The sequence below is a fragment of the Propithecus coquereli genome, unplaced genomic scaffold (genome assembly GCF_000956105.1).
Source record: "Propithecus coquereli isolate 6110/MARCELLA unplaced genomic scaffold, Pcoq_1.0 Scaffold442, whole genome shotgun sequence".
Classification (NCBI taxonomy): Eukaryota; Metazoa; Chordata; class Mammalia; order Primates; family Indriidae; genus Propithecus; species Propithecus coquereli.
The window spans coordinates 838310-860653 of NW_012150197.1; the positions used below are offsets into that span (position 1 = coordinate 838310).

At 63.5% G+C, this 22344-nt stretch overlaps 1 protein-coding gene across 3 annotated transcripts; it reads right to left on the reverse strand.

The window, feature by feature from the left end:
- Nucleotides 1-10047: 10047 nt before the first annotated feature.
- Nucleotides 10048-20813, reverse strand: ARFGAP1 (ADP-ribosylation factor GTPase activating protein 1). Of its 3 annotated transcripts, none has more exons than XM_012654613.1 (12): nt 20751-20813; nt 20241-20350; nt 19868-20039; nt 19228-19328; nt 18280-18366; nt 17631-17727; nt 15988-16044; nt 14665-14697; nt 12896-12952; nt 12245-12304; nt 11532-11602; nt 10048-10754 (listed from the first exon to the last, which is right to left on the reverse strand). In XM_012654613.1, exons 1-12 carry the CDS (start codon nt 20808-20810, stop codon nt 10418-10420), a joined length of 1242 nt encoding a protein of 413 aa, XP_012510067.1. In that variant the 5' UTR covers nt 20811-20813; the 3' UTR covers nt 10048-10417. The 3 variants fall into 3 exon arrangements, with proteins under 3 accessions (XP_012510067.1, XP_012510066.1, XP_012510068.1); XM_012654612.1 differs by having other exon boundaries at nt 11532-11608; XM_012654614.1 differs by lacking the exons at nt 19868-20039; nt 20241-20350; nt 20751-20813 and adding an exon at nt 18460-18645 and having other exon boundaries at nt 11532-11608; nt 19228-19284.
- Between the last annotated feature and the right edge of the window lie 1531 nt (nt 20814-22344).

Here is a 22344-nt window from a genome sequence, read left to right on the forward strand (position 1 = left end):
CCCCAGGCCTGATGCTGGGAAGATGCTTGGCCACGTGCCCAGCTCAGGGCCCCAGAGACGGGCGGGCTGCCCCCCTCAGCCCGGCACTGCAGGCCCGGGGCCCCCAGCACCCGTCTCTGCGCCGCCATCCCCAGCCCTCGCAGCTCGTTTCCACCTTCAAGGAAGACGCGGTGACGAGTCCCCCTTTGCCACACACGGCGGGGTCACCGCCCTCACATCCCACACGCCTGAGGACCGCAGTGGCCCCGTTCCTGCCCCCCTCGGGCCCACACAGCTGCAGGCGCCAGCTCGGCCCTCCAAGCCCCAGCGTGGACTGGCACAAAGTGAAGGGCGAAACCTCATTACGCGGGAGCTTATCAGAGCTGCCAGCAGGCCCTGGGACGCGGCCTCCAGCCCCTTCCAAGGCCCGATTCCAGTCAGCTGCTCGCCGTCCTGCCGTCCCCGCCTGCCCCGTCGTGTGTCCCCAGCAGACCCCCAGCAGACACAGCCCCGTGGGGCTCACTGGGGCCTGAGGTGAGACCCAGCCCCACAGCCCTGGGGCACAGACCCCTGCTTGGCGAGCGTCCACCTCTCGGTCCCTCCCTCTGGGGAGGGCTCAGCTCTCACGCCCGCAGAGAGGACCCCCGCCCCAGCACCTTGCACCCGCAAGCCCCGGGCAGCAGACAGCTTCGCACAGGGAGCTGGCGCGATCCAGGGCCCACAGCCCTGCCTCTGCTCTGCCACGTCCTGGCCATGGCCTTGACAAGCCTCAGTTCCCTGGACTGAGAAGCAAGACTAACGCCACCCTGCCAACGTCATGGGGACCATTCTGTGAAGGGGCAAGCCCTGTGCAAACGTCCTTGGTGACCCCATGGTGGGGTGGGTGGGTGCGGGAGGGAGCCGTTGGGGCAGAGGGCTGGGCAGGCTGCAGAGGGAGACAGGGTCCGGGACACTCCTGCATGATGCCTGGCCTCCCCTGAGGTCCCCACACGTTTGGGACGGGGAGGGGGACAGGGATGGTCCTGCCACCTCTGGGATCTCACTGAGAGAGGTACCCCACCTGCGCCTGCGGAAGACAGGGCCCAGCAGGGCCCAGGGCCAACGCCAGGGGTTCCCCCTGGGTACCTGTTCACCCAGAGAGAAGCCCCCCCAGATGGCAGGGCCAGGGTGACTTGGGGACGTGCAACGTCCTGGGGACACAGAATCCCCATGGCCAGGTGCACTGCAGGTGAGACACAGGCCACGTGAGAAGCCACTCGCCCCTCGAGGGGGAAGCACACCCAGGGGTGACAGCAGCCCGCCAAGCTGCGAGGACCCCAGACCCGAAGGTTTCAAGCCAAACAAGAAGACCCCACAGCAGGCACAGAGGGGACTAGGGGGTCGGGCTGGGAGCCTGTAAGGGCCTCCCCAGAAAGCGTGATGAATCGAGGGAGGATTTATCTTTGGGGAGTAAAAAGCACGTGTCCCTTACGACACCTCAACGCGGACGAATCTCAGATGCACCATCCTGAGCGAAAAAAGCCAACCCACGGCTGTGACCGCACACTCCTGTACGCGACATTCCGGAAAGGGCTACGCAGACAGGGAACGGGTGGGTGGTTGCAGGGTGGGGGCAGGCTGACCGTGGGTTCTCTGCACCGACTGTGGCCGTGCGACAAGATCGGATGCCTCTGTTAAAACTCACAGGACTACACAAGCGAAAGGCGACTATTTCTGCATGTAAATTTCACCTCAACAGGGAAACGCCAGGCGCGGCTGAACATCCGCCAGCTCGGCTCAATGCTGGCACCGCGGGCTGGCAAAGATGTTGAGTCAGGGGCCCTCGTACGTTGCTGGTGGCAGCACGAGTCGTACAGCCACTTTGGAAATAGCCAGATCTTCTCTACTAGTGAGGAAAACGTGCACAGTCTATGACAGCACTCTCTGCTGGGTTTACACCCAATGGAAACACGAGCACACGGACACCAGAGCGCGTGAGCGCGTGTGACGGCAGCATCCTTCACGACAGCCCCACGCGGAAACAGCTCCGATGTCCCCCGGCGGCTGAGATCAGTGCAGTGTGGAACATCCGCGCGGTGGACCACACAGCGAGGACAGGGGACGGCTCTCACACACGTGGACGAGCCTCACCAATGCTCAGCCTGGAGACAGAGCCCCAGAACGTGTACAGCGCGATTCCACACAGGCACGCTCACCTCTGGGGTGAGAGGTCAGGGAGGTGGCTGTCCCTGGGGGACGGGGCCCCAGAGGTCCCGTGCTTGCACACAGGTCGTGCCCGTTCACACAATGACACGTTACGTTCGTGGGCTTTTCTGTGTGGGCTAAACCTCAACTTTCAAAATGTTTTTAAAAGTCAGCGCCATCGCCGTGTTTGAAACGTCCTGCGCTTGGGCCTGTGCTGAGGCTTCCAGGGCATCGTCGTGGCCTCACTCCCGTCGAACGAGGTTAACACCGTGGAGCAGGTGTGCTGGCTGCGAGGCCAGGCCGTGCTGAACGCCCCACAGGACACTGACTCCTCTGGGGAGGGAGCCTCCCCTTTCCTGCAGGAAGTAGGCACCAAGCATCCTCTGCATTGTGGCCTGTGGGGGACGCAGCGGTGGGGACCACCAGAGTCCCTGCTCTCCTGTTGGGGACGCCAGTGTTAGGGGGCGGAAAGGGATGCAGAGATGTGGAGGGGGCTGGAGGTGGGACGCAGGGCTAGTGCGAAGGGAGTGGCGGCCTGGGCAGGGCCCAGGGACCACCTGCTGACCGTGCTTGGCACCGGTCCCAGCAAAGGGGAGGGAGGCGCAGGCCCTCACCTGCCCTGGGCTTCACCTGCACCAGGTAGCCAAGGCCCCTCCCCTCCAACCCTCTCCGCTTCATGGGCAGCCAGTCCCCGCACAGCATGGACGGCTGCTCGCTGCAGGAACAGACAGGGTGGTCAGGACTGACATGTGACCAGCCGACCTCCTCCTCCACCCCAACCGCTCCAAGGGGCCTAAGGGAGACTCGGACCCAGCCCCACTTGGGGGGAATCTCGGGAAGGTGAGACCCTGCCCGGCCCGGTGGCTGAGGAGAACCTGGCCTCCCAGGGGTCCACAGCGACAGGACCACCCAGGCGGCTTCCGTGGGGAGGCCCCTGCCTGGAGGGAGGCAAAGGCCAGCGACCAGGAGGGCACAACCACCCCACTGGCGACCGGAGGCGTGGAGCCAATACCACAGCTGCCCACCCGCCCGCACCTTGGCAGCTGACCCGGATTTCCCAGCCCAAGCCCCAGCCTCAGGAGAAGCAGCTGCGAAGCTGCGGACGCCCCCAGCTGCCAAGGGCACTGCTAGGTTGACACGTCCGCGGTGGGGAGTCTGCGTGGAGAATTCCAAATGGGAAGTGTGTGCGTGCACACGTGTGCAGCCATGCCTGCGCGTGTGCTGCCTGGGCCCTCGTGCTGAGGGCTGACTCCTGCAGTGGGGGACGAAGGAGGGGGCAGGGGGCTCTGGTGAGAGCTGGTGCTCCACGTGAGCCTCTGGGGCTCTGTGGTGGGAGCGGCTATTTTTGGAAACTGGGGACAGAGCTGGGCTTCTTCGGCCGCCCCACTTAGCGCTGGGCTGGGGGGTGCTGGGCGGACACGAGGACCCATTCAGAGCGGGAAGCAGCGGAGCCGGGTCTCTGGGTTCCCAGACGGGGCTGAACGTGTCTGGTCAAGGTGGGGGCTCCGCAAAGCCAGCTGTGCCCTGCTCCTCCTTCCCCTCCACGCTGCCTTCCCCAGCTCCCTCCTCAGGGGACAGGCTGTCGTCCTGGGGAAGGGTAGCCCCACCCTCCCATGGTGGGCTCAGTGCCCCTGGCCCACCCCAGCCCTCCTCGGGGGCCCAGTGGACCCTGTGGGGACCTTGCGAGGCGAGGCCCCACCGCGCTGAACCCTGAACTGGACGGAGCGAAACGCTTGCCTTCCCCTGCACTCAGGTCGTTCTGTAGATTCACCTAGTGGCTCTGTTCACAATGGCATGCAGGCTTGTCCCTGCAGTCTCGGCCTGGGCCCCCCGGCGTAGGGGTTGCTCTTTCTGACCTGCCCACCTGACAGTCAAACCAAGCCCCTCACCAGAGCAGACGACAACACAACCATGGCACCCTGGACAGGGGTGGCGCGCCACTCCGGCCCCTCTGCGAAGCCACAGCATCAAGGGGCGCTCTGGCCCCCCGTGCTGGCCCTCGGTGGCAGTCCCCGGAACACAGGCTGCAATCGCGACCAGGTGCCCTCTCACGCTCAGTGGCAGCCGAGTGGGCCAGACACCCGCAGGGGCCAGCCCTGGAAGCAGGTTCCCTTTAACCCAGAACCGCAAAGTGTCCCCTCTGACACGAAGTTCCCCTTCCACATCAACCCACGCGACGTTTCTCTCGGCACAGACATCCCCGGTGTCTCCCGTCAGCTCCCTTTGGGGGTATCACAGACAACACTGCAGAGTCGCCCCAAAGGGAAGCTACCTAAATGTCCAAACAGGAAGTGGCCAGGTCCAAGCGTCCCTGGTGCGCGTGGCGTGGGCTCCCAGAGACGGGCACGGAGCACAGTGCTCTGCGAGAAGCACGGCCCAGTGCGGAGGAGCCAGATGTGACTGGCCGGGAGTCCGGGGACAGCAGATGGCGGAGCCTCCCAGGCAGGCGGGCGAGAGGACACTCAAAGCCAGGTTTGCACTGTTGGAAACTACCTGGAAAAGGCGTTGGAGGCTAACGCTGAGCAAACGTTGATACAATAGAGAATTAAGTGAGTGCACAAGTAGGTTAATAACTGCTTTAAAAAAACAGCACACGAAAGCAACCCTGAGGCAAGGGTGGAAGATGGCAAGGCCAAAGGTCAAGCCCAGACACCCTGCCCCCATCTGCCTCCTCGTGGGAACTCAGCACGAGTGCGGACCGGAAGCCGGAGATGGGGCCACGCCAGGAACCTCCGCCCCGCATTTCCATCCACAGTGGGTGCACAGCAGGGCTGCCGAGGGGCAGCAGGACCTCGTCTGCCCGCTCGTGGGGGCTGGGCCTTGCTGCAGGCTGTAGGACTGTCAGGCACACGGTCCCGGCCGCCCCAGCCTCGTCCCAGAGGCAGAAGGGAGATCGGAGACCTGGCTGAAGGGAGCAAGACCCGCTGGTGACAGTGGGAGGCAGGTGGGTCTGGGGGTGCCAGCGGGGGGTGTGGGGAATGTGCCGTGGGCAGGGTGGCTCTGAGGCCGGGGCACGCAGGCACATGGGCCACGGGAGGAATGAATGGCCCGAGTCCCTGTGGCAGCCGCGAGGGCCGGGGCAACAGGGAACCCAAAGGGGGCTGGGAGTGGAGCTCAGATTCGGGATGCAGAGGCCAGGGTGACCCAGTGATGCCACCGTGGCAGGGAGGGGTGGGGGCGTGTCAGCCGCCAGTGACTTGAGTCCTGCTGTGCCCAGGTCTTGGGCAGGAGGTGGACAGAGCACTCCCAGCTGGGCCTGAGTCCCCTGTACTGAGCTGAGGGGGACCCAAGTGTGGCCCCAGCCCTGTGAGCAGTGACCCCCACCAGGTGGGGGTCCAGGATCCCAAGTGACCAGACCGTCCTGTCCCCCCCACCAGCTAAGCACAGACCCCACTGCACACCCATTCCAGGGGTGTCCCCACCAGGGAGTCGGCCCAAGGCCTTGCCCAGGGGCACAGAGGCTGTTGCTCCCCACCAGGGAATTTTAAGCAATCACTCCCCAACCCTGCACCCCCATGCTGGGACCCAGGCACTGGCAGGGACGCGCCCCGGGATGCTCCCTGTCTATGCTCTGCAGCCAGACCCCTCCCACCCCAGAAACCTGGCCCAACTCGGTGGGACCCGCTCCTGGGCATGGCTTGAACACAAGCCCCTCTCTGCTCAGCATCGCCCTCCTCGTGCCCCCACGGCCCTGGGCGCTGAGACCCCCAGAGGCCTAGTGACGGGGCAGCCCAGGTCTCCCACCAGCCCACCCTGGCATCCTGGTCCTGCGGCCGTGTCCACAGCTCTCTGAAAGATCAAGGTCACCCTCAGATAACAGACCTGAGCAGACGCCGTGGTGGCCACAGGTTGAGTCACCAACCTCTGCCTGCCTGTAAGACAATGTCCCCCACACCCCTGGGTGCTGTCCACTCTGGTCCTGCTGTGGCCACAGGAAGGCCGGAGCTTATATAGGGCCCAGCCCGGCAGGACTGGGGTCTGCAGAAGGACCTCGCCTCTCCCCCTGCAGGCCTCCCTGCTGGGCTGCTCTGGGGACAGATGGGGGCTCAGTCTGCCTGTCCACAGGACCACATCCCCGCAGACAGTGGGCAACCCACATTCTGCCGGGCCACAGGGGTGGTCAGCAGATGCCCTGGGGCCTCCCGAGCTGCCCTTCCAAGTATTGTCCCCAGGGGCTGGGGCACGGCTGTCCCTTGCCAGGAGATGCCTGGGAGGTTACACAAGGCCCCCGGCTGCCCCTGGCCAACGACTGAGCCATTCAAGGGTGGGGCGGCCCGGCCCTGCTGCACGGCCTCCGGCGCAGTTCACTCTCCTGCGCTCCAGGTGGACCGGGTGGGGCACCTGCTTCTCTGATGCCCACCTGAGCACCCAAACCCTTGTGCCAGCCTGTGTATGTAGGGACCCCGACCTAAGCCCCAGCGTCCCACGGGCACTTCAGGGTCACTGAAGGCGGTCATCGGCCCTGGGAACCCAGTCCCCAAAGCCCTGCCTCTGCACTCAGAGGACGGCACAAGGGGGCTGCTCCCCTCCAGACTTCTGGCCCCTCCGGGACCCCTGCTCTGAGCTCCGCCTCTGGAGGCAGGACGTGCGCTGTCGGGGACAGGCACAGCACAGGGGCCCTCCGGTGTCTGGCGCTGGCAGAGAGCCAGGTGGTGATGCTTGCTGGGGGACAAAGCCCAGCATGCTGGATGCTGCTGCGGGGAGGGGGCAGGCTTCTGGGTGGGCTCTCACCCCCCTTCCCCAGACCCCTGTGCCATGTGGACCCAGAATTTGGCTGCACTGCCACCTCTCAGACAGCTGGTCCATGAGCTTGCTGTCCCTGGGAAGCAGGCTGGGGGTGGCAAGCAGGCCAGGGCCGCCCCGCCCTCCCACAGGGCCTGGGTGAGGGGACACAGGCAGCTCTGCAGGTCGCTCGCAGGCCGCTGTTGTAGTAAGTCAGGAGGGGCTGGGGGCCCGGCCTCCCACCCCTGCTGTGCTCCTGCAGCCAGGACAGGCCTCAGACCCACCACTCCGAGCCCCCGTGCTCAGCCTGGATGCTGAGCCCGCAGGGCTGGTCTTCCCGCCCTGCCAGTGGTCCCCGCGGTGCCGCGCCACAGCCCACTGAGGGTGCCCGGCCTGGCAAACACGGGGCACACGCATGTGCACTCACACAAGCCTGAGCTCCTCAAGGGTGGGCCCATCTGCCTTCTCAGCCCCGCGCCTGCCCTGGGTACCCTCGAGAGCCCCACGGGCCCTCAGACCACCGAGCAGCGCCCGGGCTCAGGGCTGAGCAGCTGCAGGGTGGAGCCTGGGCTGGCCACCGTCCTCAGATCACCGGCGTGGCCACAGGCCTGCAGAGCCCAGCACGCATCAGCCCCAGCAACACAGGGTGACAGGGGCCTCCAGGAGGCGGTTCCTGCAACACCCCCCAACACCCCCCAACAGTCTCAGCGTTCCGGGGGCCAAGACCCCCATATGTCAGCTGGGTCAGAACCGAGCAGGGCCCGTTCTCCCTGCTGCCATCCCAACCCAGATGTGCCCCGGAGCCCCCTTGTCTCCCTGCCAGCCCCACAAGCAGGCAGCAGGCGACAGAAGCCTGCGGGCAGGGTCACCCAGCTGGACGCCTGAACAGGGCGACAGCCAACGTGAACGCGTGTGACAAGAGGATGGCTGGGAAGCTCAGAATGCATTCTGCACAAGTTCCTGAAATGGCAGGGCTGGCTCGGAGAGGGCCCACCAGTCAGGCCTGTGCCTAGGGCAGGGGTATGGGGCACATGGATGGCAGAGGCCAGCTCGAGGTGGGGAGTGGTGGGAGATAGCATCCCCAGGGTGGTCAGGCTGGCCTCCTGGAGCCAGAGTCTGCATGGACCTGCCCACAAGGCCTGAAGTGCTGCCTAGAACAGGGAGGCCGCTCAGGAGGAGACGGCTGATTCTGTAACCTCCTCTGGGCCTCCTGGCTTGTCACCCTCTGGCCTCAGGTGGCACTTGAGTATTCAGGACGCGGCTGGATGCAGGGCAGAGGCCACGACACCCACAGCACTCTTCACACAGCTGCCCTGGTATGGGGCTCAAGAGTGTCTCTGGGACGACACGGGGCCCTCCTGAAGCCCAGGCCCTGTCCACAGGAGCCACTGCCCACCTCCCCACCTCCCCAGCCACCCAGAGTATGCCAGGGTCACCCAGCTGTCCACTCCGCTGAGGGCCTGGTTCAGATGGGGGGTAGCTTGGGCCTCCTCTCAGTCTCTGTGACACCCAGCTGGAGAGCCGGGACCACCCACACTGGCCACACCTGCCCTGGTCCCCTCCTGCCCTCGCACCAGCAGCACCTGTGTAGTGGGGGTGCCCGTGGGGTTTGCCAGGCACCCCAGTGCTCTTGTACTTGAGTGAACACTGGCCAGTGCCCCACAGGCCCTGCACGCACCTGGCCTGAGAGTCAGGGCACTGCGTCCTGGGCCCCACCGGCCAGCACCTCAGAGGGGAGGGGCCGCTCCCCGCTGGGAGGCATTTGGGCCACCACATCCCCGCAGTCCACAGTGCCCGGGAGTGCCAGGACCCTCTGCTGCAGCCAATCTCAAAGCGCAAGCCTCCACCCCACCACACTTGGCATCCAAGGGCTCCAGGGGCAGGGGGACCCGCCCCAAACAGAACACAGCTCTCTGGGCAGGCAGCCTACAGCCGTGCCGATGAGCCAGGGCGCTGGTGTGGAGACAGGAGCAACAGACCCCACCCTCCTCAGACCACCCCTCCTAACGGGGGTCCAAGCAGCCCTAACTGAGCCCCTTGAGCAGCAACACATGAGCTGCCTTGGGTTCTGTCTCCCAAGCCTCAGCCTGAGAAAGACACGGTCCTGCCCAACAGAGACCCCTCCCCGGTCCTCCTGGCTGGTCCACGGTGACACCTCCATGTTGGCTCTCATCACTCTGAGCCTCTAGCCGCTGACCTCAGACCCAACCGCAGCTGAGGGCACCAGCCCCTACACGCCAGCCACCGACGGACTATGGGCCCACCCGAGGGGAAGGGGCACCAGGATCCCTTGTCCAAGGCCTGTCCTGTTCCGCAAGAGGCTGAACTCCAGAGGACGAGCACAGGAGCCCAGGCCCAGACCAAGCCAGGGCCCTGCAGATGGCGACCGGGTGCCGCGGACACACGCGCAACAGCGTGGGGCGGGGCGCGGATAGCACGCACACGCAGGCTCTGGGTGCACGGACTGCTGGTCAGAAGCGGGTCGACGGGGGGGGGGGTGCAGAGAGACGCGCCACACGCAGCAGCAGTGCCACAGTCCTGGGGGCAGGGTGGCCACGCTAGCCAAGTCCACGTGGCTGCCTGCGAGGCAGCTCAGTCACACCGTGCAGCAGGCTCTGGGGCAGTCGGAGAGACTCAAATGACAGAAGACGGGGGCGTGACAGGGACAAAGCTGCAGGGGTGGCTCTGGCCCAGGCAGATGCTGCTTGACACCCCTAAACCCGGGAGTGGCCCTGGGGGAGCACGGCCTCCCTGGCACCTGGCCCTCCCCCCCCAGCCCCACATGAGACGAGGCGCCAGCCCACTTCCCTGCCACACTTCGCTCCTGCCCCCTCCGGGCTCCGCGACCACAGAGCTCAAGCGCTGAGAGCAGCTCAGGTGCTGGGCGCGGCCACTTGAGGGGCGCTGGTCTGGCGAGACGGAACTGTACGTCGCCCACGTAGGACCCGCCGGGGGTGAAAAAGGCGAGTTTTACAGCAAAGGCCAGTGAGATGCAACGCGGGCGGGAGATGAGGGTGGTCGGACGGCAGTGCGAGCTCTGGTATTGCTTTTGGTATTTCCACCTTTAAAACTCCAGACATTTTCTTCAAAAAGAAAAAAAGAACTAGAGCAAACCTTTAACAGTTAAAAAAAAAAAAAATCATTTCAGGGAAAAAGAACAACTCTTGCCACTGACAGCATCACACATGACGTGGTCCCAGCCCCCGGGGATGCTTCTCTGAATCAGCTGCCAGGTGGTCCCAGGGCTCTGCGCCCGCACCCACCACCTGGCAGCGGACGGCGTCCGGTCCGAGACCCCGCAGAGTCTGAGGAGGAGGCTCAGAGGGTACAGGATGGGCAGGCGTCCCCGACACGGCCCTGGAGAGCAAGCCAGCCCCATTCGGCCAGACGGCACCAAGTCCCCAGGGCCCTGCCTCCTGAGACGCTGTGCGCACACCGGTGGCCGTTTCTCGGGTGGGATGGGGGCGGACAGGAAGGGCAGAGTGCAAACACGCAGGGACCCGAGGGCACCAGGGCTGGGGTGTGCAGGGCCCTACCAGTTCTGGTTGTCCCAGCCCTCGTCGGCAGGCGCGGACGGTGGCGCCGTCTTCTTGGCGGCCTTGGCCCTGCCCTCCCCGCCAGCGCCCTCCCAGCTCTCCCAGCCGTCGCCATTGCTGTTCCTGTGGTTGGACGCCGAGCCCCACACCTCCCAGCTGTCCGAGCTCCTCCTCTCCGTCGAGGTGTCCGCACACGTCCAGCTGTCACTGCTTGGGGACTTGCGGGCCTTGGAGGGCTCAGCGCTTCCGAAGCTCTCCCAGAAGCTCTGGTCTATGGTGCTGCTCTGCGAGTTGTCCCCGCCGCTGCTCTGGTAACCGTGGCCCTCTGGGGGTCTTTTAGAAGTGGGGGAACTCTGAGCAGCTATTACAAACCCAGAAATTGCACCGCGGGGCCCTGGCAGCCTGGGCTGCTCTTGGCCTGTCGGCTGAGAGCAGACTCCAGGGCCAGCAAAGAGCCCAGGAGCCCGGCCCCCCAACTCAGAACCCCGTCCCCGGGCAGCTCTGCCAGGGCCTCTGCCAGGAAAGTGACCCCAGGCCGCCCTCGCGATCGGCAGCACACACAGCAAGTGGGAGCTGTCTCTCTCGCTTTGGAGCTGAGAACGTCGCCAGGGAGCCAGAGGACAATTTGAAAGAAAAATTCCTTTTCTACCACCTCCCAACTATGATGAGAACCAGCTCAACGGGGCTGGGTGGCCTGGCACTGGGGACAGAGGCTGGGGATGGGCAGGACCTGCCCTGCTCAGCTGCAGTCACACCACTGAGCGCCCAAAGGAGAGATGCCCCTGCCATGGCAGGGACGGGGCCCCGACCCGGATCTGGGCATTGGTGCCCTCCAGGGGCCTCTGAGGCCCCGCCCACGCCACCCACCCAGGGCCTGGGAGATAGCAGAATCGCAGAGCAGGGCCCCCTCTAGGCTCCCCTCAACCCGTCCTGGGAAGTGGTGGCTCCTGTGGGACCCACAGAGCAAGCAGATGGGCCTCTCTGCATCCGCAGGGCACCCGGGGCCTTTCTGCATGGCCATCCCGGCCCCCACCATCTGTCCGCCCTCCCCAGGAGGGGTGCCGCTCACCTGGAGGACGGGGGCACAGGGCTGGTGGGGACATGGCTTACCCATCTGAGGGGTCCTCTGCCTTCCCGGAAAAAAAAGTGGTGACATCCCGCCATCCCTTACTGCCGACTCCCTGGACCTGGAAGGAGATGGGGACACAGGGTGCTCGCAGAGAGCCCAGCCTGAAAGCCAATTCACGCTGCCCTGCTGAGAAGACCCAGCTTAAGATCTAGGAATAAGAGGAGCCTCACACACACGGCACACGACACACACACAACACACAGCGACACAGCAGCAGTGCTCAGGCAAACACGGGACGCTGCAGCCAGGAAAGCCCCGTGTGCGGACGCGCTGTGCCCAAACACGCCCACATACGGGGGTGAGGGGAGCAAGGAAGGCCCCCTGCAGACACGGCCTGCTCTTCACGGTGGGCGCAAGGTCCCCCAGGATTCCTCCCGTCCACACAGCACCTCCTGCTGGAAACAGAGCGAAACGCACGCCCCAAACAGCCCGTGGCAGCAGCGAGATGACAGCAGCTCGCGCCGGGCACCGGCACTTACCGAGGGAAAGGCCAGCGGCAGCGAGAGGGGCAGAGGAGAGACGAGAGTTAGCGGCTGACCAGCCCCCGTGCAAGCTGTTTCCACATCCCTCAGGCCTCCGGGCAGCGGGCAGCCCTCCTCATGCCGAGGACGTGCCCTGCGCTCCTGCCCCGCGCCAGCTGTGGATGTGGAGACTGGCTTGGCCGTGCCCGCACGTCAGGCGGGGCCTGCCCTACCTTGGACGCCAACTGAGAGACCCCACTGGACACGTCATCGAAAATCCTCCCCTCCTTCACCTGCACAGATTACAACACAACGTCAGCCATGGGCAAGGGGCCGACAAAAGCCTCAGAGGAGTGCAGGGAACCACTGGCGTGAGAGCACCTGACACAGCCACGAGGGCAGGGAGACCCTGTCACGTAAGTCCCAAAAAGCTCTACAGTGGCCCCAGAATGATTTCAGCATCACAAGACTATGCCATGGTAAGCTCTGGAGAACGTGGCACCTGTGGCCATTGGTGGCAGATGACAACGTGTATTAGGGGATGACCCCTGCTTATCTGAGGCGGGCTCCCTGGGGGCCCTGCCACCTCCCTGTTGTGCCAAGGGGATGAGCTAGTGGGGCTCGTGGCCCCCAAGATGGCCTCTGCAACATCCCTACGTCACCCACACCTCCCGGGGACAGGCTGGCACCACCCCCGCCCCCCTCTGCGCACTGCAGCCTGGCAGGGCAGAGGAGCGGGCGCCAGGCCAGGCCGAGTCTGGAACCCGGGCAATCCGAGCTGCTGGACAAACGACGTGCCCCGGCCCGGTGCATGCCCACGCAGCCACCTCCCGAGTGGAAGGTCGGGGACGGCAGTGCCCACCCCAGAGGCAGCTGCCTGTTACCTTCTCCTGCGCAGGCTTGAGGACGCTCTCGCTCAGGCTGTGGCCCAGCTCCGAAGCCTGCAGGGAGGGAAGCGCGTGAGCCTGGCATGGCAGCCTTCGCCGCGGACGCAGCCAGCATGCGGCAGCATGGGCCCGCCAAGGACAGCTTGAGCTTCGCCAACAGAAGGGACGGCAGCGGGACGCAAGCACAGGGCAGCAGGGTCACAGGTCACAGGACTCCCCAACGCACACACAGCCGCCAAAGAATGCCGAGACCACTGCCCTGCCCACACTCTTGCTGGAAGGGCCCACGGACACGGGGCAGCTGGCGGGAGCGCCTCGCAGAGCCCGTGAGCTCTGTGAGGACCAGAGTCAACAGCAGCCCCCACCTACCGGCCGGCCCCGGAGCCGAGCCCAAGTGCCGACACGAGCGGCGGTCACTCCTCACTGATGCGGCATGTCCCCTTCCCTCCCTGGGGTGGCAGAGCCCACCTGGAGGGAAGGGGCAGAGAGGCCTGGCCGCAGGAAGCAGGTACTGGGAATGGAGCTCAGCCTCTCTTGACGCTGGTGTCCCCGCGGTGCAGGGGCTTGGGGATGTGGCGTGAGGGGGCTCCCCTACCCCTCAAGGCCGGGACAAGCACAGGTGAAAGATTTAAGCGGAAGAATTCCGCAACACAAGAAAGAGCCTCCTCATCAGGACAGATTCCTCCAGATTCAGTGCAAGGTAATTAAACCATGAAATGAAAATCTCGCCGAGCAGCCCCTGGCCGGAACCTCCACAGGCAGTGCCCAGGTCCTGGATCTTAAAGGAGCTGCGGCCGTGATGGGCCAGGGAGCAGGGTCTGCGCACACGAGAGCAGAGCAGAGACAGGCAGCCGAGCGCATGCTGAGCAGGCACCGCGGAGCACGAGCAGACACGGGCTTTACCGGCTCTGGCTGCTGTTTGTAACCCCAAAACTTTACCACGACAGCAGAGAAACAGGAGAGAGCAAGGTGGGGAGCAGCGTTAGCGACAACCAGGAGGCTCCTCCACGCGCACCACGGGGTGAGGTGGGTGTCACAAAAGGTGGCCTCAGAGCCAGCTGCTTCCTGCCTGGAGCCCGACTGAGCTTCTACTCCAAACTGATCCATTCCAGAACCGCGTGAACCAATGCGGCTCAGGAGCCTGAAACGGAGCCGGGGCAACGTCCCTGCGGCCGCAACTAGCAGCACGAGACGGGGAGGACCTCTCCGGTGAGGGGAGCACGTCCTAAAAGGCCACCCACAGCTCCACGCCTGGAAAGCCCACATGGCCGCAGCCTCCCGCAGGTGATTCTGACCCCAACCCTGCAGAGGTGGCTCCTGACCACAGCCCCAACAACCATGTAGGAACTGGGGGCCACCAACCGAGCCTTGAAGAAGGAACGAGGCCAAGGCCTGAGGCCGCCACCGCCTGCAGCGGGAGGACGCACTGACCACAGCTCGACTGCTAAGCTGGGCGTCCTGCTCCCAAAGGGGGTGGTCACCGCACGGTGGCCTAACACCTGTGCCAGCTGCCAACGGCCGGGAAGAAGAGTTGGCCCTGCAGGGCCCAAGCCAGCCCGGCCCCTTACTCCCCTGCTGAACTGCACGGGCACACAAGGCGACCACACCGATGCCAGGAACGTCCCTCCCTTCTAGGCTGGGACCCAGGCCCTGTGCGTGTGGCCCGAGAAGGGGGAACCAGGCAGCTTCCAGACACTCCATGTGGTGTCAGACTCGGAATCTCAGTTTTAAAACACACTGGAGTATGAAAGCTGCTCCTACGTTACCTTTTGACTTGCTTGCGATCCAAACTTTGTAGCCTAAAATAAAAACAGACGGAGCCTTTAATCGAGTTCCTTGCACTGGCCATGAGGCTTCACCCCTGCGGGACTCGATGGACTCAGTTCCTGCACTGTCTCCCGCCCGGCAGCAGCTCCCGCGTGCCCAGAGGAGCTGTGGGCCATGCCTGGGTTAGCACAAGCGCCAGCCCAGTGGGGGCTGGAGCCGGGTCACACCAGTGCTGTGCCAGGGCTGGGGGACAGCAGGGCCAGCGCCATGCTCCAGACTGTGGCAGGACCAGGGCCCTGGTGCAGAGGACAAGGCCTGAGCAGCCCAGGGCCCCGCACCCCAATCACCTTCACACGCGAGAAAGGAGCAGAGACCTGGCCAGGGACACCCAGCTGGAGGCACCCTGAGCGCCCTGGCCACAGCCGCCCTCAGACACGAGGAAGCAGAGGCCCTGGCGGGAACCAGCAGCAGCCAAGTGGCAAAGCCACGGCATTGTGAGAGCTGGTGCCCTGGACGCCTGGCCCACTGCCCCTTGCAGGGCCCCCTGCCCTGTTCAACAAGGACTTGGGTTCCTCACAGGGCAGAACGGCAGAATAGGGCCTGTTAGGGCCGTGGGGAGCACCTGGCCGGTGGTCCCTGAATTTCACTCATGCCGAGAGCACCAGGGAGGCTTCCGGCTTGTTGCCGGGGCAGCTCCAGGTGCCCAGGGCCGTCTGTCCTGGCTCAGCAGGCTGGGCCGTCGGCCTTGGCCCTTAGCCCTGGCTCTGGGCTCTCCCTCCTCTCTCAGACCCCTCTCCACCTCTCACACCATGGCCACGGCCCAGGCCGGGCCAGTGCTCCTTTCTAGGCCCACGCCTCCCCGGGTCTGAGGCCTGCCCCTCAGTGCCCCTGCTCGCCAAGTCACTGCCTCATGTGCCACAGCTGTCCTGGCCGACCCAAATCCTCCCGTCCTCGAGCCCAGGGCAGGCAAGGGCGAGGCACAAAACCCGACCATCAGACCACCACTTGTAAGACCCAGACGCGGAAACTTAAGAGGCACGAGGTGCCCATGACCTACTTCGCCAGGCCAGGGATGAGTCAGGGCCACGCCTGTCCCGTTCCCAGCGGGCAAGGCCACCTCTGACACGGAGGGAGGCATGGGGCCGCAGCAAGAACTGCCGCGTGGTCCTGCAGAGCTGTCCAGGCCCGAGGACCTCCCTGGCTGGGGAGTCAGGCCCATGCACGGAGGACTAGCGTCCCCAGGACCGCTGCCCACATGTCCTCACGGCTCCCAGAACCCTAGGCCAGCAGCGGCCAGCAGAACACTGGGGACGGTTACTTACGCCCTCCTTCGCGGCTGAGGCGAACCTGCTGGCTCCAATGGTAAAGCTGCTCCAGCCCTGAGGAAAGCGAGAGAAACAGCCCGGGTCAAGGCTCCCCACACAGCTGTGCCCAGCCCCGATGCACGGCAGGCGTGCGCTGCCCCAGGCCCCAGCCTGAAAGAGTGACTGTGCAGAGGGTGCCTCAGACACCTCCGCTGTTCCTGCTTTGACCACGGAAACGAGGCTCATCCCACGAGCACCTGGGTGGCAAAGCGTCCGCACTCGGCCCATCTGCAGGCCCCGGAGCTGGCGCTCCTCCCACCCCCCAGCGAGGAGCAGATGGATGGCCGTGGGCGGGGCTGCCAGCTGCCACCAGGGCCTGCTGTCCATCCACGGTCAAGGCTGCTTTCTTCTAAGCCTCCAAAGTAAAGTGTAGCTATTTACAAATATAAACATCTCAATTAAATCACCACTTACTCTCTGCCTCCTCAAAGAAATGCAGAAGCCCCTCCACTTTGCAAGGTAACTAAACTTAGCTGTGTTTGGACAACAGAAATACAAGACAAACCCGACCGGCCGTAGCTAAAATCGTGCTTTTCTTCCCTAGAGAAGGTCCGGCAACGACTGTGAGAGAATGTGACCACGGCTGCCCCAGCCTGCCCTGAGCAACCAGAAGCTACACGCCCCGGAGCTCCTGAGATCCACTCGTGGGGCTCTTGGAGGTGAAGAGACCCATTTTATATAATTTTTGAACAGAAAGTTCATTCGTTTTTGGAATAATGAACGCACATGGTTCAAAGACACAGTGCTGGGCATCTCCCATGTGGTCGGCCCCGACCACGCCGTGGCCGTCTGCCCAGTGCCCTCGCGTGCACACGCAGCATGAAAACAGATTCCTGTGTCGCCCCTTCTCACGCCGTGCCCACCCTGCTCTGCGCCTGCAGCTGCAGGTCGCCGTGTTGCTACTGAAAACCTTCCTCGTCCCTTCATGTGGCGGCATCTGCAATGGCCGCCCTGACTCCGTCTAACTGGCCTCACTGGCGAGGCCTGCGGGTGGTTTGCAGTTATTGGTACTGCAGGCAGCAACACTGCAATGAATGAAAATCGTTTTTAAAAAACAGTAACAATATCCTTGGAAGGTGAAAGTTTGACAAAAGTCATTTCCCTGCCTGGAAAAGTGGCAGCCAGCCCAGGGTCACACCTAACACCTGCCCTGAGCTCCAGGCGCCCTCAAGAGGCAGGGGCACCCAGGCCGGGCACTGCCAGCCCAGAGCGGGCGGCCGCGCCCGTGCAGCTCCCTGCGCTGCCTCTGCCACGGAATCCCGCCAGAGCCGGCTGCCCGCCGGGCTCGCCTCCCCGAGAGGAGGGCGACGTGGGCTCCAGAGGAAACCTGCTCTTTAGGAACACAGACGTGGTGAGGTTGTAAGTATACGTTTTGTGCCAAAAGTTAGGAAAGTGACTAAATACATTTCAGATATGACTAATTTAAGCCACACTTTAGAAGAAAGTTTCACTGATGGTAGGGAGGGGCCTCAACAGAACTAAACTGTGTATCCGTGACTGACGGCACTGCGCTCTGTGGGTCCCCCGTCCGTGGCTCCGGGCGGCCCCTTGTGCCAGGCCTACCACGGGAGGCGTGCGCCACGGGGCTCGAGCATCCTCACCGAGTACAGGGACGACATGGCGTTGTTGAGGAAGTCGTCTTCTCTCTTGGGAGGCGGCGGCGTGTTCCCAAACCCCACGTAGCGATTGCCCTGGGCCCTGAAAGCAAAGCACCAATAAGCAGCAGCTGGTGCGAGCCCTGTGCCCCTGCAGGCACTGGGACCTGGAACAGAGGTGGGGCTGGGCCCGGGGGGACCTGCTGCCTCCACCATGAACAGGACGCACGCGTGCACCTGGTGGGGCATGGGCCTCCACGGCTCAGCTGCAGCACACGGAGTCCTGCCCTCTCTGCTCATTTAAAAAGCCCCCTGGCCATGTGGCCAGAGGACCCTCTGCAAGCCCCAAACCCTGGGTGGAGAGTTACTGGGAGAAAGGTAGGAACAGTTTACACAGCTTCAGGGATAAAAATTCACCTGCAGGTCAGGTATTTCCCAGGGAAAAAATATATTATTTTTTCCCTAAGTATTAGGTCTTTTCTACACTCAAGACCCCAATTAAAACCTGGGCTGGCTGGGGCTGGCCACAGTTGGGCCCCGCGTAGCGCACGCTCGGCGCCCGCACCCACTGCGCACAGAAGGAAGCAGTCCCGCCCAACAGACCGAGCCCCGGAAGGGCCGCCTGCCTGAGCCGACCCTGCTCACGAGGCCTCACCCTTGATAGGAGCTGAGGTCGTCACTCAGCCAGTCTTCAAAAGCCTTGTCGGAGGCGGCAGTCATGTTCTGCGGCTGGCCGGGGCCTCTGAAACCAAGAGCCAGAGGTTGGTGATGCCAACGCTGGGTGGAGGGTAAGGCAGGAACTGGCCGGCACCACGGCAGCCCCACCAGCACCCACCGGAACCACGTGGTCCCCCTGGGAGGTGCCTTCACACGACCCGAGAGCACCTGAGGCCAGGCCGGCCTCCAGCTCTGTCCAAAAGGCTGCTCGGGTCACAGCTGCTGAACTCCCAGTGACATTCAGCCCAGGCGTCAGAGGGGCCTTGACAGCGGCTCTGTGCTTGCCACACTGGCGGGAAGGCAGCTGGGGGTGGGGCAGGAGGGGGCAGGACCGGGAACAAGCAGAAGTCATCAACGGTGCCAGGACCAGAAGTACCTGGACGCGGACCCAGCAGCTGCAGGAGGCAGGGCCCCGGGGCTCCAGTGAGGATGGGGCGGGCCCTGGGCACCCAGCATACACAGGGGTCCTCTGGGACCCAGTCCCTCCCCACCAACCTCCACAAGGACACTCCCTGCAGTGAGAGCAGATGGAGACGGGGAACGCCGTCCACAGCTCCAGGACGCCACGACTTGCGCAGCTGCAATGCGTGGTGCGCACACCTCTGGGAGAAGCTGTGTGGGGCTCACCCCCGAGGAGCAGGGAGGTACTGTTTTTTACTTTAGATGTGTCTTTATTGATTGAATGTTTACTAAAGGCTTATAGTGTCTGGGAAATTTTAAAAAGCCGTTTTTCCCCCTGGCTTTTGGGAAGCAACAGCTCACAATTGTAGCTGTTACCATGACAGCAAGAAATTGAGGCTTCTGCGGGGACCCTGAGCTATGGCTAAGGTCAGGGCCTGGCAGGGGACAGGGCTGAGGCCTGACTCGCAGGCAGGGGAGCAGCTACCGGTGGGTGGTGGATGGCAGCGTCCGGGGCTGAGGCGGGATCCAGTTCTGGGCAGGCGAGGACTCCACAGACCACTCTCTGCCTTCGGCCAGGGTGGCCACCTGACAAGGGGACACAGGTAGTTAGCACGCCATGTCTGGTGCCATCCGTGGACCCATCTACTCAGGTGCGGCCAGCCACGGCCCACCCGGATCACCACCACATGCAGCCTCCTCCCAGGCCTCGACAGCCACAGGCTCAGGTCTACACAGCAGGTCTCACTGGCCGTGATGAACGACAGCGTTGGTGAGCTCCTGAGCAGTGCCGCTCCAACTTCGAACGCACAGGAACCCACACACAGGCCCCCAATTTCCAGAAGTATCACACCCAGGTGCAACGGAGGCATTACGGATCACAGTCCCTTCTGCCTGGCGTTGGGGAGGTCTTTTGTCTGTTAACTACGAGACACTTGTCTCTCCTCCGGGTAGAAGGTGCTGCCCTGGAGGAGGGGGCTGGTATCCCTGTCTGCACCTGAACTGTGCCCCGACCGGCATGTCAGAACTGATGGAGGATTCTAACTTCCAGAACCACCGAATACCACGGTCCAGGCGCCGCGAGGGGTGCAGCAGGTGCGACACCAGCGAGTCGGGCCTGTCATTACCTTATCCCGGAACAGCGCCGCGGCCCTGCTGTTGTACTTCTCCTGCAGGGACCAGCAGGGATCGTAATCCTCCTGGGACTCCAGGAACTCCCGGAACTTGGCGTTCCCACCTGCCTTCATCTTCTCTAGCTCGATGTCCTTCCACTTGTCCATGGTGACAGAGCGCACAAAGCTGGAAACCAGAGGCCTGACCTAATCACCAAGCAGTGGGGACACCCAGGGCCTCCCCACCAAAACTAGGCTGTGAATCAGACAGCCTGAGGAGCTGCACGTGGCTGAGCGCCAGCCGGCTGAAACCCTGTGCCATGGTGTCCCTGGAGCGGGCCGGGTTAGACACGGGATCTCCGCAGAGGCTGGACGGCAGGACACTGACCTGAGGTGCACCCCAAGCCCGCGGTGTCTCCCCGAGCACTCCAGGCAGATCCAGATGCCGTAGGTCACACTGACCCACTGGGGATTGAACGCGCCACACTCAAAACAAACCTGCAGAGGGCCACGAACGATTTACCAGGTGGCTCAGGGCAGAGCCCAGGGACCCCCAAGGGTCCAACAGGTGACATCTAAAGAGAGCAGGCAGCAGGAGCCAGCCCTGGACAAGAGCTTGTGTAAACCAAGCCAGTGGCCAGGCAGTGGGCTGGGGCGAAGCCTGAAGGGAAAGAGCCTCCCAGGCGATGAGGTGTCTGATGGGAAGACTGAGTGGACACACCCTGGCGAGCACCAGAAACAGCCCCGCTCCAGCAGTCGGCCGCTCGCCCCCAACCTGCTCCGCACAGCCATGCACCGCGAGCGCCGCGCCAACCACCAGAAGGGGCGCGACAGCCGCTCGCCACTCCCAGGAGGCCAGCTGGCCCTGAGGAAAGCATGGACGGGAGGCAGCGCTCACATTGTTTTCGTCTTGCACCCGGACTTCTTTAAGTACCTTCCTGGTCCGTGGGCTGGCCATGCTGCTGCAAAGGAGAAAAACAAACGTTTTAAACTTACCGATTACAAGGAATAAAATAAACCGCCACTTCAAGAACACCATACAACAGGTAAGAAAAATTCTGCTGAGCTGCTTAGGAGAAGCTATAGAGTGACGCTGCAACTCACTGCGGGCAACGACAGGGACCTCTGCTGCGGGGGCCCACCCCCTGCACACTACGGCGCTCCCAGGCCACGGCCACTGCGGTGATTAGGAACACCACGTAATTACTGGGGTCTCCTTTACTTAAGCAGCATGTACCACCAAAACTGCATAATTCACAAGAAGTCCTGTCTTTGAGTGGTGAACTCACAGCAAGTGGTTGTCTTTATAGAACACAGACTTCCCGCCTAAAAGGAGACACACCCGTCTTGCGCTGGTCACTTCTGGGGACCTTGCACCCCAGCCCTCCCCTCCACCTCTCAACATGGTGCGGGGGCCTCCCACCTGGGCCGGGGCAGAAGCAGAGCCTCCGACCGTGTGTGAAAAGACCAGCCTGCTGGAGCATCTTCGGGTGGCTCCTCTGTGGGGCCACCCTGGGCATGGAGGCACCAGATGGTGTGGCCACAGCAGGACAAGGACTGTGGCCTATGGGCCACCAGACCTGCCACGATAGCTCACGGGGACACGGATGGGGACAGTGGCGATGAGGCTCAGGCTGAAGAGAAAACCTACTTCCTTGGGGATCTACTGGCTCCAGCGGAGCTCAGCTTCAGCTGACCACCCACTTAACCCACGACCAGGAAAGTCAGTGTAATGAGACGCAAAGCCGCAGAAAGGGCGTGACGCCAACCCCGGCGTCGGCTGTAAAGGAACGCACACGGCGGTGTGTGTTGCCACGTCAGTTAGGGGAACGGCTCACAGGTCCTGCACACAGCACCGAGCAGACGTGGGGCAGAGTGTCCAGCTGGGAGGCAGCGGAACTGGGCCTCAGGCCACCTGTGCCCCTGCCGGCCCCCAACTGCGCGCTGGCTCTCCAACGCTCACCCGCCTCTTAGTGAACGGAGCTGTGGGCTGTTCCCCCAAGGCATGTGGCAATACGCCGCTACATGAGGAACACAGCACCCTGAGGGATGGGAAGCTACACACACGTGCACGGCTGTCCTGTCCAGCGTCATTCCTTCCTCCTTGACTGCTGTGTTTAAGGTGATGGTTTAGACCGACCAGCTTTTCTGCCAGTGGCGTAGGGGAGTGTCACCCCACATGCAGCTTAAAAAAAAAAAATCAGAAAAACTTCTGTCCCACACTTGGCCTTCGGTCTTAAGTGCACAGAGATGAGGCATCCCCGAGGGAGCCCTGGCCCTCCCGGCAGTCAGACCCCCTGAATCAAGCAGCCGTGACTTCATACGCCCCATTGCCCACCCTTGAGCTCCTTGAGGTTAGGAAATAAACACCGGTTCTCTGTGCCACACGTACCAGTGTTCTAAAACCACAGGTCGTGAGGCGAACGCCTGAATGGTTACTCCAGCCCACAGGACTCTGCCCCGTGCACTACAGGCAGGAAAGGGGCAGAGCC